Raw genomic sequence first — 21,265 nt, 5'->3', positions numbered from 1 at the left:
ATTCATTTGTTAATCAATTATCATGTAATTGTATGAAGCATGTAAACAGAAAACAATTCAATTCGAACAAAAAGGAAAAAATTCGTATAAAAACAACTAAGATAATTATATTCGGCTGGGAACGAATCTTCTATACCCACCACCATGCATGTTATCGTACCAATAGCAATTTCATCCGACCGCAACGTAATGAGATAACATATCAAAATGGGGAATTTCATCGCTTATAACTTGATGAGGGCGCGAGCAACAATTTACAGGATCCTCATATGAAGAATGTATAGACTAATCTTGTTTACCTTGTGAGTAATAAGAACCAAAACTTCAAAGAAGTTAAAAAAATGAAAATTTGTTCGCTTGTAACTCTGTGAACTCATGAATACTAGGATCGTCCATAAAAATGCGGAAAATTTCTTCCCTTTGTTCCATAATACATGAGTAATAAGCCAAAACTGATAAACTTTTTGCTTAGGGACACAGAGATGCGTTCATTTTACGCTTTACGGTAGGCGAGTCGTTCGATCGATTTAACCCATTTTCAATACCCAACTGCTTGCAAGAAGTTCCAATATTTCTGTCAAAATTGATTTTGATTTCTTCATTTTTGCGAGCAAACCTGTGTCTTGACACTGACAGACGGAAAGACATCGCTAGATCAATTTCAAATTTCGGATTGGTCAAGAATGCATATATTTTATAGGATCGCTAAAACGCCTTCATGTACTTACCGCTGCACTTGTGGATATAAAAAGGTGGGACAAGAAGAAAACATTCGAATACGAAAGTATCGGGAATTAATAAGAAAACGTAACAAATTGTTCAGCAAAGGATCTATTTAAAATTTTTATATATTGCGGTTAAAGTTATCGGTGCGGATGTTCCCAAAATGATTCACAAATCGCTCGAATGTAATGCCCTTGTTAACGTGATAAGGAACTTAGGGGCGGAACAACGCGTTTGCCAATGGTGAACGAAGTTGTAAGAAGACTTCTTCAGATTTGAACGGCCATTACTATGAAATTCTAAGGAAAATGACGCTTAAGTAAGAAAACTGCGTTGAAATCATAGTAAAGATGTTGGAAAGACGTGCAAAATCCACTAAACGTATCTGAAGCAATTGCTCGACATATTTTGACAGTCGTATATGACAGCAGGATGACCTTTTCCCATACTTATAAATCATATCGCCAAGTAGCTGATTAGATTAATAAACTTACTCCGAGTACTTACTCTCAGTATTTTTACACTAATAACTTAGATATAATAACTGACGGAAAGATAAATTGAAGCTTGTGTTCGAAGTGTAGACTTTTGTGTATTGAATTGAGGAACAGTTAAGATAAACTTATATCATAAAAGAAACATCATACTTCCGGTATACGAGTGTATGTACATGCGTTCCAGTGCACATTAATGGGAATCTTTTATTGAAGAAAGGTTTTTTTTTTTTGGCAAAGAGATCCACTAAACATAATAATTTTTGCCCGATTTTATATAGCATGTGTTTCTTGAATATGATTTTTAATTATTTCAATTTTGAAACGTAACTAATTTAAAGAGTTTTAAAAGCTCTCAAAAGAAACGCATGCGCTCGAGCAGCACAATGCATTTCATTTACAAAACTAATGGTGTTATTAATGAAAGCAAAACTCCTTAGGGTCAGTATCCTTTTAACCGCGAAACAGCGAAAGTCAGAAGTAATTTTTTAAAAGTTTCAGATTTGATAAAAGAGTCATTCGCTTCGCTTACGGATCGAGTGATCAATTGAATCAGGAAAAGAGAAAATAATAAAAAAAAAAAAGAAGAAGAAGAATTATAGTTAATCAATGAACGGTCATATTATGGCCATATTAGAATCATGTTGTTTTTGGAACAACGTCTGGCGCGGCAGTTTGGCCAGCGCCATTTACACGATGGTAAATAAATATTTAAAAAATGTTAAATCCTTAGGTTTGCCTAACTTACTCTATATCAGAATGTAGTAAATAAAGGATCTGTCGATCGGAAACAAATTTTTATAAATCCATTAAATATTTGTGCCAAACTTTTATTTTTTTCACAATTTAACGATCATAGTTTTTGTTTTTTTTTTTTTTCACGTAAAATGGAAATACTGTAGCTATAGTCTTTGAAGTAAGCATGATTATTTGGCTTCTTGATTTTTTTTACTTATTATATTTTTTTTTAAATAAAGCGAGAAAAGAAAAACTTACAAGATCTTAGACAATCGCCGCGACCAGGAAAGTAGTGAAAACTTTAGTATATTTATTTATATTTATAGGATATTTAGTATCTAATGTTTCTTTATTTTTTATTAATAAATCTATGTTTTCATATAAAATATCTTAATTTCTTTTATTTTACAAGTTAGCCTAAAATTAGACCGCCATAATTTTTAAACAAAGCCCTCGCTAAATTCCCTGTTAAAAGGGAAAGTACAGAGTCGCTTGCTTATAATAAATAAATGGTTAAAAGCCCAACTTAACAGAAAACAAAGATTCAACTCTGTTAAAATGCAAAGCCGTCGGCAAAACAATCGAATGTCAGAATATGTTTTTGCCCACAACCAAAAGTATACTTAGTGTATGTATATGTATACGGAACAAATAATTTTAGAGATGCGCCTAAAATACATCATCACAAATTTTGTTTGTTTTTTTTTCGAAATTACCGCGAAAAAAATGACTGCATACAGTATATATTTTAAGCTGCTGCTGCTGCTGCTGCTGCTGCTGCTGTTCCTTATCATATTTTTGATTATGTGATGTGAAATTTCGAAAATCACCAAACTAGCTATATAGAGAGCTTGACTAAAGCATAAGTAAAGAAAAAAGTTCATGATGTTTCTCACAGATGATACCTTTGCAACCCTAATCCTATTACGCCACACATGAACTCGTCTAACGGATGCCATGAATAGTTACGAAAAAGGAAAAAACATTTATTTCACATTTGTTAATTCGATGGAAGGTATTTACGTTCTAAAAATGAACCGAAATTCCAAAAAAAAGTCGCCAATCATTTCGCTTACGACGTTTACATTTGGCAGGCTTACATAACCAAATGCAAGCAAGCATCAGTCTGCAGTACACCAATGCTGTCACCTCTACCCGCATGGTACTCGTGACATAGTCAGTGGGCTCCTGATCCCCGTGAAGCTTAAAGTTAGACTGTAAAGCCTTTAACCCTACTTTGTGCGACGTAGTCATTCTTGCTTTCGGATTAACCCTACAATCCCGGCTAGCCAAGACCTTCTTCAAGATATATTGGCATCGGGTGCTATAACTGACATGGCGGGCGGTACCATGCTTTCGACTATTGCTATATCAATGTATTTTACGTGAAATGCATGCAATGAAGCTGTACAAACCATGACAAAGTCCGGATTGACATCACACAAGTCCACACGTTCAAGAAAGTCTACACGTTTCTTTGACATTAAAAATATAGATGCTTGAAGGCATTTGATCTTTCGATTAAAAAACTAACCCATGCATCAAACTAACAGCTAAAGTTATGTTATTGTTCCTAAGCCAGGTAAACCACTATATGATGTCAATCCTTATCGACCTATCGATGTCTTGAGCTCTCTGAGCCAAACTTTGGAATGACTTATTAAAAGTAAATTATTTGAAAACAATTTTAGAGAAGAGCAGAGTTTCGCATAATACTTTAAACCGATTAGTATACGTATGACCGACTTAGTTATGGAATTTAACAGAGAAGGGATAAAAGTTTTACCCGATAGATCGCAATTAGTTTTTATATATATATGGATGTATTTTTAATATAAGATAAATACTGTGTAAAAAGCAAAATAATTAAGTGAACTAAGAGATGAACAATAAATTTAGTCTTAGTCAAGTCTGTGGGACTATCCATACAAGCTTAGGGCGCTTAATATTATAATGCGTTATTCGATTTTTGTTAAACGTTGTAAACTATTTAAGAATTACTTAAGAACATTTTTTGTTCGTTCTTTGCATCTTCTTGTTTTTTTTACAATCACAAAATTTGACGCATTAGTGACTTGCGTCGAGTTTTTATTTTTTTATAATCGAACAACCTAACAGTCCCGATGACTCCATATGAATGGGTATGGCCGCCCAGCAGGCGTCATTTCGACTTGAATGCCGTGGTCAATATAATCGATGAAGATAATCGATGAAGATAATCGAATTACTTGATACGCCCCAAATTGAATTAATTCAGTAAGAAGCCCAAGACCACTACGTAATTAACTAGTGATAATTATATACAGGATTGGGGTGGAGAAATCGCGAAGAAGTGTCTCACAGACGAGTAGATTTATTTAAAAAATTTCGTAGCAATTCTTAATCTTTTTGATCGGAGATTGTGTTTAAAATTTAATAATTTGTATGCGTGTTACGTGTAGTAAAAAGCAGACAAGATTTCGAAGCCATTACTTACTACATCTTAGTGAGTGAGTAAAGCGAGTAACACTATACAATGAATTTTATTTAAATGCCTGCATACCATAAGGCTTTGTTCTTTCTCCTAGTCTCTGCCTTACGTTCATTAACGACCTGCTGTGCATAACGCAGACCCCTATCTAGTCGTTTGCAGATGACAGCAACTTTCCTTTAGTAAGAGACCATGCAGCAACGGGATACAGAACATACGTTGCATGATGAATAATACGTGAAGTCGTCATCTCATAAAAATATCCAAATGGGATCGGGTAAATAGGCGAAGCTTTAATGCCACCGAAAACCCGTGCCCCCTATCTCCCAACGCATAGGAAAAGTGATGAACAATTTCCCTTCTTTGATGGCGTCACCGTAAAAGATCCGAATGTAAAACGAAATCAAGGGCTTAGGTTTTTTAAAGCGGGCAAAATTAGAGTATACCTAGCATGTGTGGGCTGGAATTGTCAAACGTTGCTTGGAGGCCCTCGAACGCATACAACGAAAAGCTGAGATGCTCATCGATCGGCGAAAGCATGTGCAAAACTCTCGGCACCCTTGAGTAGTGTCGTAAAGTGGATTGCGTTGCGCTTATGTACAGATGCATACAGGGAAAGTGTTCTACAGAGATAGAGGGAATATGTCCACCAATTAAATCCTCCAACAGGACTACACATCGTTCGCAGCGTTTTTATTCACTCGTTCTGGAGTTACCGCACAACCCACTACCGCGACTCCTTGTTTTTTAATCGTACTGCTCGTCTTTGGAACAACGGACCGTTGAGTGGTCTTACCCGTCTTATCTGATATCTCCATTTTCATGTCGTTTCAACGTTTACAAACTATTCTACTTTCTTATCCCATTCTTCGTATGACGATTCGTATAGAAGACAACCCATGAGTGGCTGGTCATAGAAAAAGAAACAAAGCTATATGGTAAGGCTTTAAAGTCATGTTAAAGGCACAAAGTTTCCCTTAAATTATTTTTCGTTTTCTTTTCACTTTAAAATATTCTATTATTGTTTTTATATTGTATTGAAGCATTATTGATATAAAAATGCGATGTCCTTTTTGCTTTAATAAAATTTTATTAACGCTTATTGTCCTTTAATAAGATTTAATTAAACTTCAAAGCCACATCGCTACGCCGTCGTTGCGCTCCCTGAGGAGTAAATAATTCCTTTTTAATTTTTTAACAATACATGGAATGCTTTTTATCCCGAACGTTGCACACTTCACTACTCAACTGCTCCGTTTTTAAGAACAATTTAGCCAGGTTTAGCTTTGCCCGCCTATTGGTAACACAAAAAAAAAACATTTTTTTTTTTTTTTATCTACTTAAAGACGATCGATCTAATTCCTAATGAACTACTAATGAGGAAAAGCTATACACCAGAATAGACTGAATAGATTTGCTTTAATGGGAAACGAGTACAAGATCCGATTAAAGTTTATTTAATTTTGTTATTCTCTGCATTCTATCGTAGGTCTACTTTAGCATATCTAGTCTAGTTTTACTGGCATTCATAGGCGATGAATGGGAATATGTGATGGGCGAACAAGACCGGCCCCGCAGTGAGACAATGATCGAAAAGGGAATCATTGGAAAATGTAAATATCATCCCGAAATATTATTAATTATGACAATTCAAAGATATGCTCTATATATATATATTTGCAGTGCAATTCAGATTCAATATAGCAGTTCTCATATGTTCCGTGGGCCTAGTAATATCTTCTGCATTCATGATCTGCGGCTTAATTAAGGTAATTTTGATAAGTGCTTTAACAAGTGCACCGCTTTTTACGACTTCATATGTTCAATATATAAAATATTCCCGACTAGCATGTATAACGGAACTGAGTTCATCTTATCTGGCTGTCGGTCATGTAAATATTACGTAGACTTATCTCATCAGGCTAAGTTCGCAAAAAATAATTATCAGTTCGACCGAAATGAACAAAAACTTCTAGAACCTTAGACCATGTTAAGCCTTAAACTCGCCTCTAAACTTTTTAACTTAATTCAAAAATCAGCAAAGGATCAGCTAAGGATCAATTAACAATTACTATATATATAGATACGGCAAAGTATTGTATGTGAATATGATTTTATTGGGGTATTCGTAGAGAAATTTTTTTTTTTTTTTTTTTTTTTTTTGAAGAAGCAAAAGTTGATTTCTTTATAGTGTAAAAATAGTTTATCAAGAGCAGCAGAATTCAGTAGATTTGAACTCGTAGTAATCTTACGAGTTATCATTGCTTCAATTAATACCTTTGCCTCGTCCCTATCGGATCCTACTGTCCTTCCGGTACGGTAATGCAAAAGCACAGAAACCCCAGTTTTGGCACTGGCGTTACGTCTATTCATTGCCTCCATACGGACTCAATGGTTTTTTCTTGCTTGTAATAGAAGTGAAGTATGCTGCAAATGCTGCTTTCGAATATCCACATTCGGGGTAAGGGCAACAAAGGAAAACCGTTGCGCAGATTTAAATAAAAATTTTTTCCGCACCCATGCATTGCGATATCAGCTATGAAATACATGAAGCCAGTGAGTCTTCAATGTGCACTTGACTGCAATTAAATCCACTGTTCGGAAGAAACGAGACGACTTTCCGAATAACCTAATAGTGCTGCCAAATCATATAAAAACACGACTTGACACAGTTACGAGGTATAGTGGGTTTAAGACGATTCACGATCGCTGTACCGACCGAATCGATTCCCATCTAGCATATAAATAACGCACACAAGACTTACCAAGTAATTTAGGTTATTAGCAGGTTCGGTCCAAGCCGAATATAATTTCTTTAATGTTTTCATTTCTTTTGTCTTAAATCTTAATGCAACAACAACAACAACAACAACAAAAAAGGAAATTTCCAATCTATTAATACCTTGGATGATATTAATGGCGACGAATATTGTCACCGAGCTGGCATACTTTTTTAATTTCGCATTTGGTGAAAGGGCAAATTTTGAGCCAATTGTAGCTTTCATATTTACAATGGACTTTTTCATTATCTCATTGAACGTAAGTAAACATTTTGCCACGAAAATCACCAAAACACACATTTGTGCGTAACATTTTTAATGTGTACGTGTGTGTGTGTGTGTGTTTTTTTTTTTTTTTGTTTTTTTCGCAGGTATACTGTTTGATATGTGTTGCATCGCAATATCAAGTATTTAAGGAGTGCGAACGACTCGACAATCGAGAATCAATTGTAAATATTTATGCATATGTAGGGTCTTCTATGATAATAAGAGATGTCGTTTTAAATTTTATGGCCGATTATTGAGCTTAAATTTGGGAATAAAGATTCGCAGATTTTCAGTTATTTTCCGCTAAAATTAAACGAATAAAATCGTGATACGCAACAGTATGTTACAAACAAGAGATACGGTTGTATGTGAGACTTCAAAGTGACTTTTTGATTCATCTTGTAGGCTGACGGGAGCTTTTCAAGAATTCTGTTAATTCGACTCATTATTATTATGGAACGATCGATTTTGACTGATTTTCTTTTTTTCGCCTGAAATAGAAGAAGACATTTATTTTCGTCATAGTAGTCATACTGCATGATTATGTAACTGATTTGAAACGACATCTTTTATTGAAGCACTCTATACGTATGTATAGAAATATGTTACAATAAAACCTTATTTCTATATGAAGAGCAATGAGGACTTGCACGTACCAATTAATATGCCAATAGCTAACCTTACAGCGGCGCCTCTCAAGCGAACACATAAATCAATTTTTCCAACTATAATCGAAGAAGTCGCATAAATTTCATATTCAAGTTAAATTTATAAATATGTTTGTGCAATGGATAATAAAACAATTTAGGCCCACAGCAGTCGACATATCAACGTTTATTCTGTTCATCATGGATAAATCATTAAAAGAAGCATTAAACACACATAATGTGTGTGATTTTGTTATGAAGTAAATAGTCACTGAACTAATGACTATATGTTCCTTCTCTTCGATCGGTTGGTCCACTTCAACTTCTGCCGAGTGTCAATACACCTTTGTACTGCAAGTGATGTGATGGGGTATAAAAATTTTGCGTTAAGAAAATTGCGATGAATTATAAATCGGATCAACTTTGAAGTAAATTACTTAGAATATTGTTAAGAAAGAGTTTAAAATCAATTTCAATTGACTTTGACATTAAGTGAAATTCTTCATAGTTTAAATGTGCATGTGTCGTAGTATTCATGCAAAGCTCTTTTATTCCATAGGCAGAAAATTTATTAAATGGCGAAAATTGTCAATCAGTGGCTTGGCTTTAGCCGAACATTATCCTGTTTGTTTCATTCACAGAATGATTTCAATCTTGCCGAATAATGCTCGATAATGAAATTGTTGATGAAATGTCACGAATATTGGGGCAAACGAAGTAGACCAATTAATTAATTGATAGTTGGCAGCAAAGAACTTTCTTTTTTATACCTCTTATTCTCTCACTCTGCAAAGCATGTATGTGTGTCAACCATGAAAAGCTTTAGAATCATTATTGAATCACTTTAATATACAACCTTGCTACATACTTGCACTTTTACCCAACGATGGAATTAAGAGAATTATATTAAAATAAGGCGCTCCGACGAGGCTTATATACGCTCGTCCCTTTCATTGTTTAAATAGCTCTTCGTATATTTTCCATATAATTATTATATAAAGCAATCTTTAAATTTTCATAAGCTTGTGCAACAACAAATTATTAGGTTATTCGGAAAATCTTTTCGTTTCTCTCGAACCGTGTATTTCAACGCATATTTTCATAGCCAAGTTCATAACTAGGACGCACTGTCTTCATGTATTTATTTTCCTTTGAATCTACGCAAAAAATTTCGTTTGATTCGCTTACCCCGATTGTGAAAAGTCAAAAGCAGTTTTTTTTCAGGCGTACTTTACTTCTAGCGAGAAATCAAAAATGATGAACATAAAGCCAATGCCAAAACTAGGATTTCGGAAAGAAGGCCAGTAGAAGCTGATAAAGACAAAAGAAAGGCATAAATTGAAGCAAATCGTCGAATGACAACGCGTGAGATTACTGCGAGCTTAAATCTATTGGACCCTGCTGCTGCCATCGTTGGCATATCATCGTCTCAGTGTAATCAGCCCTTTCAACATTCGCCGCCAAAGCATGTGCGAATATTCACAAAAATATTTTAATATAGAGACAACTGATTTGCATAGGGAGCATTGGAGTGCTAAAACACGCCCTTCTGCGTGCACCCGAATGGCACATGGCACATATGTTCCCAGTTATAATAGAAATTTGTATTTCTTGACTTGAATTATGCCAAAGTAGGATAAGTATATACATATAGTTTTGCATTAAGAAGAGAAACACTTCTGATCGGATCTTACTTTCAATATATAAATTTTTTTTGCTGGCTCTATGACATGTTGTATTCCTTTCCTCGAAATTATTCCAAAATGACATTATAAACTGATCGTGAGAGAATATAGCTTCTAAACACTGCATATAATCGATAAATTCAAATACTCACTTACCGCCCTCTCTAGCTTCATATCGCATTCGCATTTTTTGAAAATAAACTTCTTTCGACGATTTAAATTTTCCAACTAAATCTTTAATTGTTCGTATGTGAAAAAGTTTATAAAAATCCAACGTGATGGGTATATTCTTACTCGATTATATAGTAGCTAATAATAAGTTGAAAGACCAGAAGCAAGGGCAACTTTTTTATTTGTTGTTTTTTTATTGTGTTTTACTCTTCAAATTTCATTTAAGAGCATATATCTTCTATCGAGTCACCCTGTAAAAGTATGCGTTGTTCAGTTCTTTTCTTTGATAATGTTTTTGTTTTTCGCCGCCTATTCACTACGCCGTCCTCCTCATCCATCATCCGCAGTATGGTTGTCTGAAATCAAAAAAGCAAGCAAAAGCAATTTTTTTGAAAAAGTAGAAAATATCTATACATATATACATGTGTACCCTAACAATTTGTATGCATATATATAGTAAAGGTACACACCTGATCTGAACAGTCCATAGGTGCCACTGATATGTCGCGAACAGCTCGAAATTTTCCGCAATTATTTAAATGTTCATTCTCCAAGCGAAAGTAATTCCAAATGAAACGGCGAAAAACCTCAAGGGGACTCAAAATAGTTACCATAACATCGCCTTCCATATAGCCAGCTTCGATCAAACTCATTGATACCGTCCAACCAAAACGTAATATTAAATCTTCTACTATGCCAAAATAATAGAACCACTGTTCAATTAAACGAAATCAAGATAGGAAAAATAAGCGACTATGACATAAAAATGACAAAAAAAAGTTAGAAAACTGAAAATAATAAGCACTTTGGACCATATCTACCTTAGCCAATATCTAATGGATAATAAAATAAGATAATTATTGTCGTCTGAGAATAAAAATGAGAGCAATACGTTTTGTTATATATGGGCGTGTCAATCGTTTATCAGGAACACTTGTTATGCAAGCCTCTAAGCTGACCCTAGAAAATGTACCAACTTTCAGCTTTCTAAGTAATTTTCACGGCTATATATGTTGAGATTGTATATAAACACTTGCCTTGAAAGCCACGTGTACCACCTTGTGTCTTTCTTTATATCAATTATTGCACTACAACTTTGCCATCAGATACTTAAAATCTCTCTTGAGAATCTAGATACGATCAGGGCCGATATGGAACAGTTTGAAGAGCAGTCATCGAAACTCAGACAAAAGCGTCTGACAGCGCCTGACACATAAGGTACCAAGGCGGGAGAAACCTATTCCTTGTAAACCGGATCGCGGCGACAGCTACTTGCCGTACTCTTAAGTCTATCAAAGAAATTCGTGATAAAGAAAAGAAGATCTCTCTGCATAAAAAAGTAGTAATTATTCTGTTTTGCAGTGAGCGTGATAAGTATTCATTATCATTCAGGCTATCGGTTAGTAATTCACCAGCGACCACCAGTGTGAATTATAGCTCAGAAGAGGCTAATGTCGATGACAACGAAATCTCCTTAATTGATATATTTGAACATGAAGTGGGGAATCGGCCGTGAATCTAACCCTGAGCCATTTCGCTTGAATTAGAGTTGCTTCTAATCTGTAGACTTATGCGAGCTGCTGCGTTGAACTATAAATCCATATGAAACCGAAAATTTTCCTCCCTCTTTTTAATAAGAAAACATTTATTTTATGCATTTATTACAATAACATATAAAGAAACGTTTCGTCTATGCTGCTGATAATCTTAACGCATCGTATGCTTCTGTCGATCACATAATTCGGAAAAAAGTGCGGTTGGGGTCTTTCTCATAATTCACTCCCGAAGGAACGTAAGCTAAGCTATGTTAGGTCCCGCTATGCAGAGTGCCATATTATTATAAAAAAAGCCAGTGATGGAATAATCGTAGCCCAACTGAAACCTGCCGCATGCACATCTACCAATGCCTAACTAGTGACAACAAAAGATTGCTTTTGTTTGTACAAGCCACCGAACCTTAAGAACTTAAGCCTTTTTTTAGCGCATACAAGGTGATATTCCGTCCCTTGTTACAAGTTTCTTAAATGAGGCAATACAAGCAAATATTGATTCTACAGCATATGCGTAAACATCTTTCCAACGCTTGCACCCACTCGTCTTATTGTCACCGCCACACCCTACGACACACTATCGCAACTCATCGTTCTTTCACCCCATTGCCGTTTTTACTACTAGCAGTAGTGTTTCCTAACATAGCTAGTATTTCCACTTTTAAGTTTTTCTACTCCTCTCGACCCATAACTCTTCCTGATCATCACCGTGTCCCACACATATCGGGGACATACCGTAAATGGCTAGCTATATAAGGGAATGAAAAGAAGCTCGTTGTCTTGACTTGAGTCTTTCTCTTTTCGCTTAGATTTCAGGTCAATGTGAATAAAAATTCGCATTGAAAAAATTTCAACAAAGAAGATTTCCAAGTATGATTCATCTAACCAAGTCTCAACTCCATTGTCGCTATACATTGTAAGCTACGCGTATAAATTTTTGAGAAACTTTATCAAAGTCTAAACTGGCCCTTTTGTTTAACGCCAATGCTTGCATTATATCAATTGGCTAACCGACTAAGTGTAAACGATAGCCGGCGCCCTCCAGAATGGTAAGCAACATCATCGCGTTGAGGAGTCCTAGTATGGCCAATGTGAGGGAACGTGTATTAACCGAATCATATTCTCTGGACCTGGGATAACGTATGTATCACTTCACCACCTGCTTAACGGCCCCCGATTCCCATATTCCCACAATCAACCTAAAACTTCGCACAACGATGGTATCGCGTCGCTTAAATGTGTGGACATTCTATCAACAGCGAAAATTGCATACAGCGATTCCATTTACGAATGGACATCCTGACATACATGGCACCGCGAATACCCAAGAAGAAGTAACGACACAGCAATGCTATATTTCCAACCGCAACACTACTTCTCTGGTCCAAGACAATCCACAGATTTATTGTAATATCAATTTTATATTGCAATATAGTAACGTCTGTCCATCCATCCCAACTGGTGCGAATAAATCAATTTTCAAAGGTTTTTTGAATATTTCGTATGTGGAAAGCACACATTCACACCTTCCAGAATAATGTATAATGCAAATAAATAGTGTAAAGTAATCAGTTTACAAGCATTCTCCGTTGGTTAATGTGAAACGCAAAAAAAACAAAACAAAAAAAAAAAAAAGAAACAAACTTAGAAAACGTTACTATGCCTTATGAACCTAATTGCCCTGAGCAAGCAGAAGGTAACGTTTTAATATAAAGTTATGTATTAAATAATTTTTAATAATTTCTGCATACCGTCGAGGCATAAACAATTTCCTCCCTTAGGAAAGTATTATCACCGGCTTTCGCATCAAATAAACCCCAATCCATTTTAATATCCCACGTGTACGCATAACAAGAGGAGACGACAGCCGCTATTATCCAACAATAAAACCACGGGTTATTCTTTGAGAGAACATACTCTGCTGTAAAAGCGGAATAGAAAAAAAAACAAAATAAAAAAAACAAAAACAAAAAGAAAAAGAGGAAGAAGAAAAAAAAAAAAAAAAAAAAAAAAGCTCATGCAAATGCAAATAGTTTTTTTAAGTAATGTTCGCTATGCTAAGTGTCTTACCATGCGTTGTCTGATATTTATATGAAAATATTACTACAAAGAACGATGTACCATATTTAGCAGCGTTAACCAAATGTGGGAATGCCTCTTTAGTGTCACGAAAGCGACGCAAGCATTGAGCGAAGCGAAAATAAGCCGGTAAAATTGCCACCACAGGACGGATGAGAGAAACATCTTCAATGCAATGGCGGCCACCGTCTGCGAGAAGAAGAGAAACAAAATTGAAAAAGAAAGCAACTCACAGAGTATTTGCCATTGAAGTGGTTAACCTTGTGCCTCTGCCATTTTATGCCATGTGGGATTTTGACCGAAGAAACATACAACGAACGGTATGTCTAAAAAGGCCGGTACGATACTGTTTAGCTGGTCGGCCAACCAAAAGTCAGCAAAATTGACAAAAAAAAAAGGAGCCATAACCACACGGCTAAGAATGCGTACCGACCAGTAACGAGCTTCATGATAGAATGTTTTAGTTGGATTAAGTACAAAAATAGCCATAACTGTGTACAAAATTAAGGGAGCAGAATACTGAGGTATACCCAATGGATCGCAGTATATATAAAATAATACCGAAATGGCCCATAAAACGCCAAATACTGTAGCAATTTCCATAATGTGCTGCTCGGATAAATGATTACGAGGATCCAATTCAAATATGAGAACGTGATTGACACCCGAAGAACGCCAACCGTAGACATTAACGCCCCAAAGAAAAAGGCATTCAATGATTAAAAACGGCCCCCGGAACATACGTAATCCAGCGCGCCAATCTTCGCCAAATCCGTGAAAAACGACCGAGAGTATAACGGTAGCCAATAAAACAACAAATGCTCCCGAAAATAGGCCGACCTTAAAAGTAGTCCACGGACTTTGCTGCTCTCCCAACGGCGGTACCCTTAAACGTTTCATAGCTTTTTGTCGATCTCCTCCTTCTATGTCGTGAGTAAAAGCGGTCTCCGTCTCTTGTATCAGACGATCGATATCTTTATTTACATAAAAATGCGCAGCCTCCACATGTTCCTTACGCCATTTGGCTCCAACATCAACATTTAACAGCTTATCATGTTTCTTAAGTATCTTACGAAATCCGGTGAAGTTCAAATTTTGATAGTTTTGTAATAGAATTAAACCCAAATAAAATTCACTAAATGCTAATTTGAGATCTTGCAGCTTACGAGCAGATACATTTCGTTTGCCAAGCGGTGTTTTCGTTTTCCATGCCGGTTGCTTCTTCACGTGACCCATTTCCAAAGCTTCAGTCAATTCGCTGCGCAAATTACCATATTTACGGGTGGCTTCGGCCATCTTCTCCGAATAGAATGTATTGATTTTAGCCAACTCTTTGTCGCAATAGTGAAAGAACTGCTCATCGAATTTGGCAAAATAGCGTGAAACCATTTCCGGATCAACAAGTTCGGCGGACGGTGCCTGTTCAACAGCTCCATAAAGCATAGATTTCATCTCCTGCAAATAAATGTAACGCACTAACATGCTTTACTATCATAGCTTCATTTAAGTTAAGCAAATTTTCTGATCGTGAAAACAAGTAACCTAACCAAATCGAACACCCTAATACCGTATATATCATCATAATATATAATTTGAGATAAGCTCAGAACGTGTTAATACTTACCATATACGCATAAATGATAAAATCTCTTCCCAAAGCTAAAAGCTAAGCGTCGGCATGAACTCTGCCAATGAAGTCAATCATAAGAATGTTTTCATCCTAACCTTTACACCACCCTTATCCCTCTCTTTTCCCTATATCAGTGTTTAAGGTATTGACTAAATTACGGTTGACACACTGCCCACCGCTTCTGGTAAAAAAATATAAATCTTTTCTTTCAAATTCTTTACCCAAATTCCATATAGAGTGCGGCAAGAATACCACTGTTATCTGCATGTATATTATTATGCGGAGAAAAAGTGGATCCAAAAGTCATATTTTTAAAAAATTAAAGATTCGGCACAAAGATCGAAAGAATAGAAAATAGCTTCAATGGGATTATTGTTAGGACTATTCCTCTCCCCGCTACTAGTTTGAATAAAAGTTTGAATAGGATAGCCCTATTTTTTCAGCCCTCTCTCTCTCACAGAAAAGCTCCTGCTAAAAGTAAGCCTTCGTATATAGCAAGAAGTATCAAATCACTACGGTAAGTTTGAACTATTAAGGTATACCTTCCGGAAGGATCCCTTCACATATAAATGTTTTCATGAAAATATGGCAATCGGTTTTAGTTTTGGGCATTTTATACCGAAAAGAGATGAAGTATGGTAATAAGTTGTTTAACAAAACCAACTGAGAACAATATAGTCGAGCAAGGCCGACTCTTAAATACCCTACACCATATTGTCAAACACAATTCTTATTTTTATTATAAAACGTAACGAAACGGGCCGAAGATACAACCTAATGTAGTACATGTAGGTTGCATCCTTACATAGGGCAGGATCCAAAAATAGGCATAGATGATCCAAATTTTGTAGATTTAATTTGTATAAAAAATTGCTATTATGGGTCAAATTTCATGACCACATATTAAAATTTAGACTTTTCTGCTCTGCAAAAAAACAATTTTCGTGAAAATCGCTGTTAAGGTAGGATCCAAAAAATATGGCGAGATGCTCCAAATATGGCAGATGTTCATTTATTATCATGATATAATTTTCATTGTGAAGTATTGAAAATTATACCTTTTTATGGTATGAATTTTAGTCTTCGTTATATGGGACTGTGTTCAAAATTGCCCCAGCCGGTCCAAACTTTTCTTACCCATTTAGACTGTCGAGATAGTACTACTTGCAATTTTTTTTCCATATCATGACTTTTCAGAATACAAAGTTGTAGGGGGGAGTGATCGAAAAAGCAGACCGATCCGAACCATTTTCAATAGCGTTCGTGCTAAAGCCAAAATACGTCACTGTATCAAATTTCATCGAAATATCTCAAAAATTGCGACCTGTAGCTTCAATACAAATTTACAAAGACAGACATCAGACGGACAAACAGACAGACTTAGATCAATTCAGATTATGATTCTGAATCGATCGGTATAATAAAAGATGGGTCCATCTTAAGCCCTTCTGCGTGTGACATACGACTGCACTAACCGAATACACCCTCTACCACAAGCGGTATAAAGTATAAATATTCACAGCATTTCATATGAACAACATCGGTTCATAGTTCAGTTCACGTGCCTATATAAGTGTTTTCATGAAAAAGCATTTTTGCTGCATAATAGCGAAATCAAGTGAAAAATCGGTACAAAAGCCACCAGGTAAGTAATAGTCACCCTTGCCCCGCTACAATATATGTGCTCTTCGTGGCATTGTTACATAAAACGTGCTTCGTGATACACAGTCAATTGAGAAATTTGTGCATACACATAACTAATGATAATAAATCCTCACTTCCTTGCGCGCATATTCACGTCGGTAATACAAGTTTAACATTTATTGCGAAGGCTGTTTGGATCTCACTAGTAAGTAAATAAAAGGTTTTTAATACTCGTAGTATAAATTCTTTTTTCATACATATTTACAATATATATTGTCTTTAATTATGAAATATATATTCGTTGTATATATATGTAAAAGAGAACGGATAACAAACACGGAAAGGCAAAGAAAGAAAAAACAAAATTCTATACTTAACTGGTTAAGGCTGCAGTACAAAAAGAAAGGAATTGCTGGACATACGTGTAAATAGGAAAATTAAACAAAAACCGTTATCAGTACATTAACTTGTATTTCCCAGTAGTTATACTCTTTAATTCAAATTTACTTTTAAACCCCCAAAGAAAATAAAAAACAGGTAACAAAATTATATTCAGCTATGACCGAATCGTTCATACATAGCTGCCACCTCTATCCTAAGAAATTATATATAATAATAATAAAACAAGTAAGAACATTATAGTCAGACATGGCCGACCTTCGCCGAGTACAGTTATTCACTCGTTTCGGTCATAATACAAACAATATTTATCCATTATTTTCATGCAAAGACATACTTGTCATAGTTGAGAGCCCGTATTCTGAAAGCAACAACAACAATTAATAACTTACGACTTTTGATGAGAATAAATCAATTTAAGGCAAACATACTGCATAGATTCCTAGAACGTGGTCAAAGACGTAAGCGAAATGCGCAAGTCGAAATCCTTTTAACATAATCCTAATCTGATACCGGGCTGTTCTTAATGGAAACCTTCAGAAATCATTCTTTTAAAATCCTTGTGTGGAGCTTAAGATCATCATCGTCTTCAAAGATCCCATCAATATTCAAGAATGATAGCCAAGTGCTTTTATAGAGGTTCGAATTCTTTAGACGATCCTCTCAAAAGAATGTTCTTCAATTTTCAACTGATTGATTTCCATTTGAACTGCGAGAATCATAACGGCTGACCCGCCGCTAAAGCTCAGGTTTGACAGATTCTTTTGAAAAATTAAATTTTTTTTTTGTAAAATTGATGCGATTTTTCTTCCTACGTCATTTGTGATACAGGGTATGTTCACTTAGTGCGAACGTAAGTAATACACAGAAGAGCCTAAGATGGATCCATATTTTATTATACCAATCGATTCAGATCATAATCGGAATTGCCTGAATGTGTCTGTCCGTCTGCCCGTCTGATGTCTGTTCATGTAAATTTGTCTTCACGCTACGGGTCGCAATTTTTGAGAATTTTGATGAAACTTTGTACAGTGCCGTGACGAACGCTATTGAAAATGGTTCGGATCGGGCCGCTATTTTTGACCACACCCCATGTAGCAACCTAATCTGAAAAGTCGCTATATGGAAAAAAATTGCAAGTAGTAGTATTTCGGCATTCTAAATTGGTATCGAAACTTTGGGCCGATAGGAGGAATTTTTGAACGACCTCTCATATTAGGAAGACCCAAAGGTACTATTTTCAATGCTTTTGCGATGAAAATTATATCGTAATAGTAATTTAACATAAAAAAATTAACTGTACCAAATTTGGACCATTTCAACCCATTTTTTTTGATTCTACTCTAATCAGGATTTTTAGAGCAGGGAAGTCTAAGTTTTCATATGCGGTGATGGAGATTGATCCACCACATTATAGTAATTTCGTACAAAGATAGACTCTAGAAAATTTAGACCATGTACGCCTATTTTTGAATCCTGCCCTATGTAAGGATTAAACTTGCACTACATTAGGTTCTGTTTGGTTGTTGTGTTCTTCATGAAGACGTAATTGCAAAATTTGCCTTTACATAGAAACAAAATATAATTTTTGTATTCTAGAATAAAAATAAGGTTTGCGTTAGACAATGTGGTATAGGGTATTCAATAGTCGCCCCTGTCTGACTATAGTGATTTTACGTTTCTTTTAAAATTATTTTATTTGTTAAATTATTGGAAAAAACTCCCCAAGTTCCCAAAGAGAATGAACAAATGCAATTGCATTTTAAAGACAATTCCTAAAAAATTATAGCCCATCAAAGGCAATAAACAAGTGCTTATATTTACGAGAACTGCTATGATTTTTAAAAAATTTATTTTAAAAATATTTTTAAAAATTTCGTTAACCTACGCATAAACATGTGTAAAGAGTGCTGCCCACTGTTTTAATCAGCGTTTTGTAAACACATTCGAGAGAATAGAGAATTTTTGATACCAATTACCTTACCATCAGTAGATGAGAACTTGTTACTTCTTACTAATCATTATAGGTGTTCGAACAAAGTATATTTGTTTTTTTTTTATTTAATTTTTAATAAAATTTTGGATCAATCTTTGTACTAAACTGTAAGTTTTACTTATTGGACGTTGTTGCCTTCTGCTAATGTCTACTTAAAAATACGACTTGTAATCATCAAACGAATGCATGTATTTTGATCATTTGCTCATTTGAAAAAGGTGCTTATTGAGAAAAAGAAATGAGTATTAAGAGTAATATTTTTTTTTTTTTTATCCATCACCAAAGCGAGCGCTAGAAGCAAAAACGGAATCTCTCCGTCTCTTACATCTTATTGATCGATCGCAAAAACAAAAATATCGGCTTTAAGTTCTGTGCAAACGTTGGAAGTTGCTGATGCAGATTGTTACCGCCATGGGGCCAAAATGAGAACGCAGTTTTTTTTCATAAGCGAATACGTAGGTGCTTTACTTGCTACGTTCATTATAATATATAAATAAATGCATATATAATTTTGTTTGCGCTATAACGTATTTTCGGTGTAAACATGTATATGTATATGTATGTGTGAAAGAAATCGTTATGGGTTCTACTTGTTGGTTTTGTTTGTAAACAGTAGCATGTGCGATTACTGCGTTTTGTTTATGTTTATAACAAATGAAGTGAAATATTCGCAAAAACACACAAACATTTGACGAAATATTTTCTCAATTAAGCTTTTAAGAGTCATAAAAAGCTGCATTTGCCTTAAAAATGAAAGCTTTTATTTCGTTGTATGACATCTGTTTCTCAGTGACGTCACAAATATTTGACATGAATAGCAACGATGCATATGCATATATATACATATAAAAATATAAATTCAATACACATGTACATAAGTGTATTTATATACATAAGTGTATTTATATACACTTTTTTAACGTCACTTTATTCTTTTCCTTTATTTTGTAAACTCACTAATAATGATATTTTTTTGCAATTTTCTGTTATATATTTTCTTATACCTCATAATTAATATATTGTTTCCGCCATTCTGGTGTTATATGCGCCGATAAATGTTCTGCAAATTTCATGTTTTTCCTATTTTGCTTATATTCTTTTCACAATTAACTTAATTTCTAAACATATTTTATTCATTTATTTATTTATTTCTTCTTTTGTTTTATTTTTTTTGTTTTTTTTGTTTTTTTTTTTTTTTTGGTTTTATTTATATGTTTTTGTGCTTTAAGAGAATTTCTATGCAACAGCAGTTTACACTATAATGCGTACGAGGAAACGAGCAAAACAAGCAAAGGTAGCAGCATTTTCTCGCAAAGAAAACCAACTAATTGCTCGACAGAAGACCAACGCACATTATCGGGAAAATTAGGAAATTTTCTATAAGCAAAAGAACGGAGAAAAGTGAATATTAAGTTAAGAAACGAAAGCTTTTCGGCTTAATCTTAAAAGCTTTACAAAAAATTTTAAAATAAATTTTCAAAATAAAATCATTGACATAACTAATATTAAGATTTACTATTCGCTTTTAATGTATAGAAAAAAAAATAAATAAATAAAAATATTTATTATACCCGAGACCACTTACGGTAAAATGTATATTAAGTTAAAACGATCGTATGCAACACACACAAGGGCTTAGGAGAAATCCATTTTTTATTATGCCAATCGATTCAGAATCGTAACCTGAATTGAATTAAACCTGTCTATCCGTCTATCCGTCTATCCATCTGTCCGTCTGTGGCCTATCTGTGTAAATTTGTGTTCAAGCTACAGATCGCAATTTTGAGATATTTTGATGAAATTTGGTGCACTGACTGGTGCAAGGACAAACGCTATTGAAATTGATTCAGATCGGTCCACTTTTTCGACCACTCCCCATATAACGCCGTATTTTCACAGGTCATTGTATGGAAGAATTGTAATTTTCAAAATTTCTTCACCAAAGTGGACTCTTTAGCCCATTTTTTGTTTCCCATCCTAACAACGATTCTC

General features: G+C 34.9%; 2 protein-coding genes across 4 annotated transcripts; one reads left to right on the top strand and one right to left on the bottom strand.

Annotated features, from left to right (window-relative positions):
• Nucleotides 1–1,841: 1,841 nt before the first annotated feature.
• On the top strand, nt 1,842–8,220 carry LOC119644963. Its single transcript, XM_038044705.1, has 6 exons — nt 1,842–1,916; nt 5,915–6,038; nt 6,109–6,194; nt 7,306–7,464; nt 7,577–7,654; nt 8,107–8,220. The coding sequence occupies exons 1-6, from the start codon at nt 1,842–1,844 to the stop codon at nt 8,218–8,220; spliced, it is 636 nt and encodes a 211-aa protein (XP_037900633.1).
• Nucleotides 8,221–10,018: 1,798 nt separating this feature from the next.
• On the bottom strand, nt 10,019–20,410 carry LOC119632315 (xenotropic and polytropic retrovirus receptor 1). Of its 3 annotated transcripts, none has more exons than XM_038025154.1 (6): nt 20,278–20,410; nt 13,865–15,059; nt 13,596–13,793; nt 13,277–13,446; nt 10,446–10,688; nt 10,019–10,331 (listed from the first exon to the last, which is right to left on the bottom strand). In XM_038025154.1, the coding sequence occupies exons 1-6, from the start codon at nt 20,344–20,346 to the stop codon at nt 10,197–10,199; spliced, it is 2,010 nt and encodes a 669-aa protein (XP_037881082.1). In that variant the 5' UTR covers nt 20,347–20,410; the 3' UTR covers nt 10,019–10,196. The 3 variants fall into 3 exon arrangements, with proteins under 3 accessions (XP_037881082.1, XP_037881083.1, XP_037881084.1); XM_038025155.1 differs by having other exon boundaries at nt 13,647–13,793; XM_038025156.1 differs by having other exon boundaries at nt 13,865–15,079; nt 20,278–20,365.
• Nucleotides 20,411–21,265: the final 855 nt, after the last annotated feature.

The sequence above is a fragment of the Glossina fuscipes genome, unplaced genomic scaffold, assembly GCF_014805625.2.
Source record: "Glossina fuscipes isolate IAEA_lab_2018 unplaced genomic scaffold, Yale_Gfus_2 1, whole genome shotgun sequence".
Classification (NCBI taxonomy): Eukaryota; Metazoa; Arthropoda; class Insecta; order Diptera; family Glossinidae; genus Glossina; species Glossina fuscipes.
The sequence above is the reverse complement of the archived record's forward strand: the minus strand, read 5'-3'. Positions and strand labels throughout refer to the sequence as shown.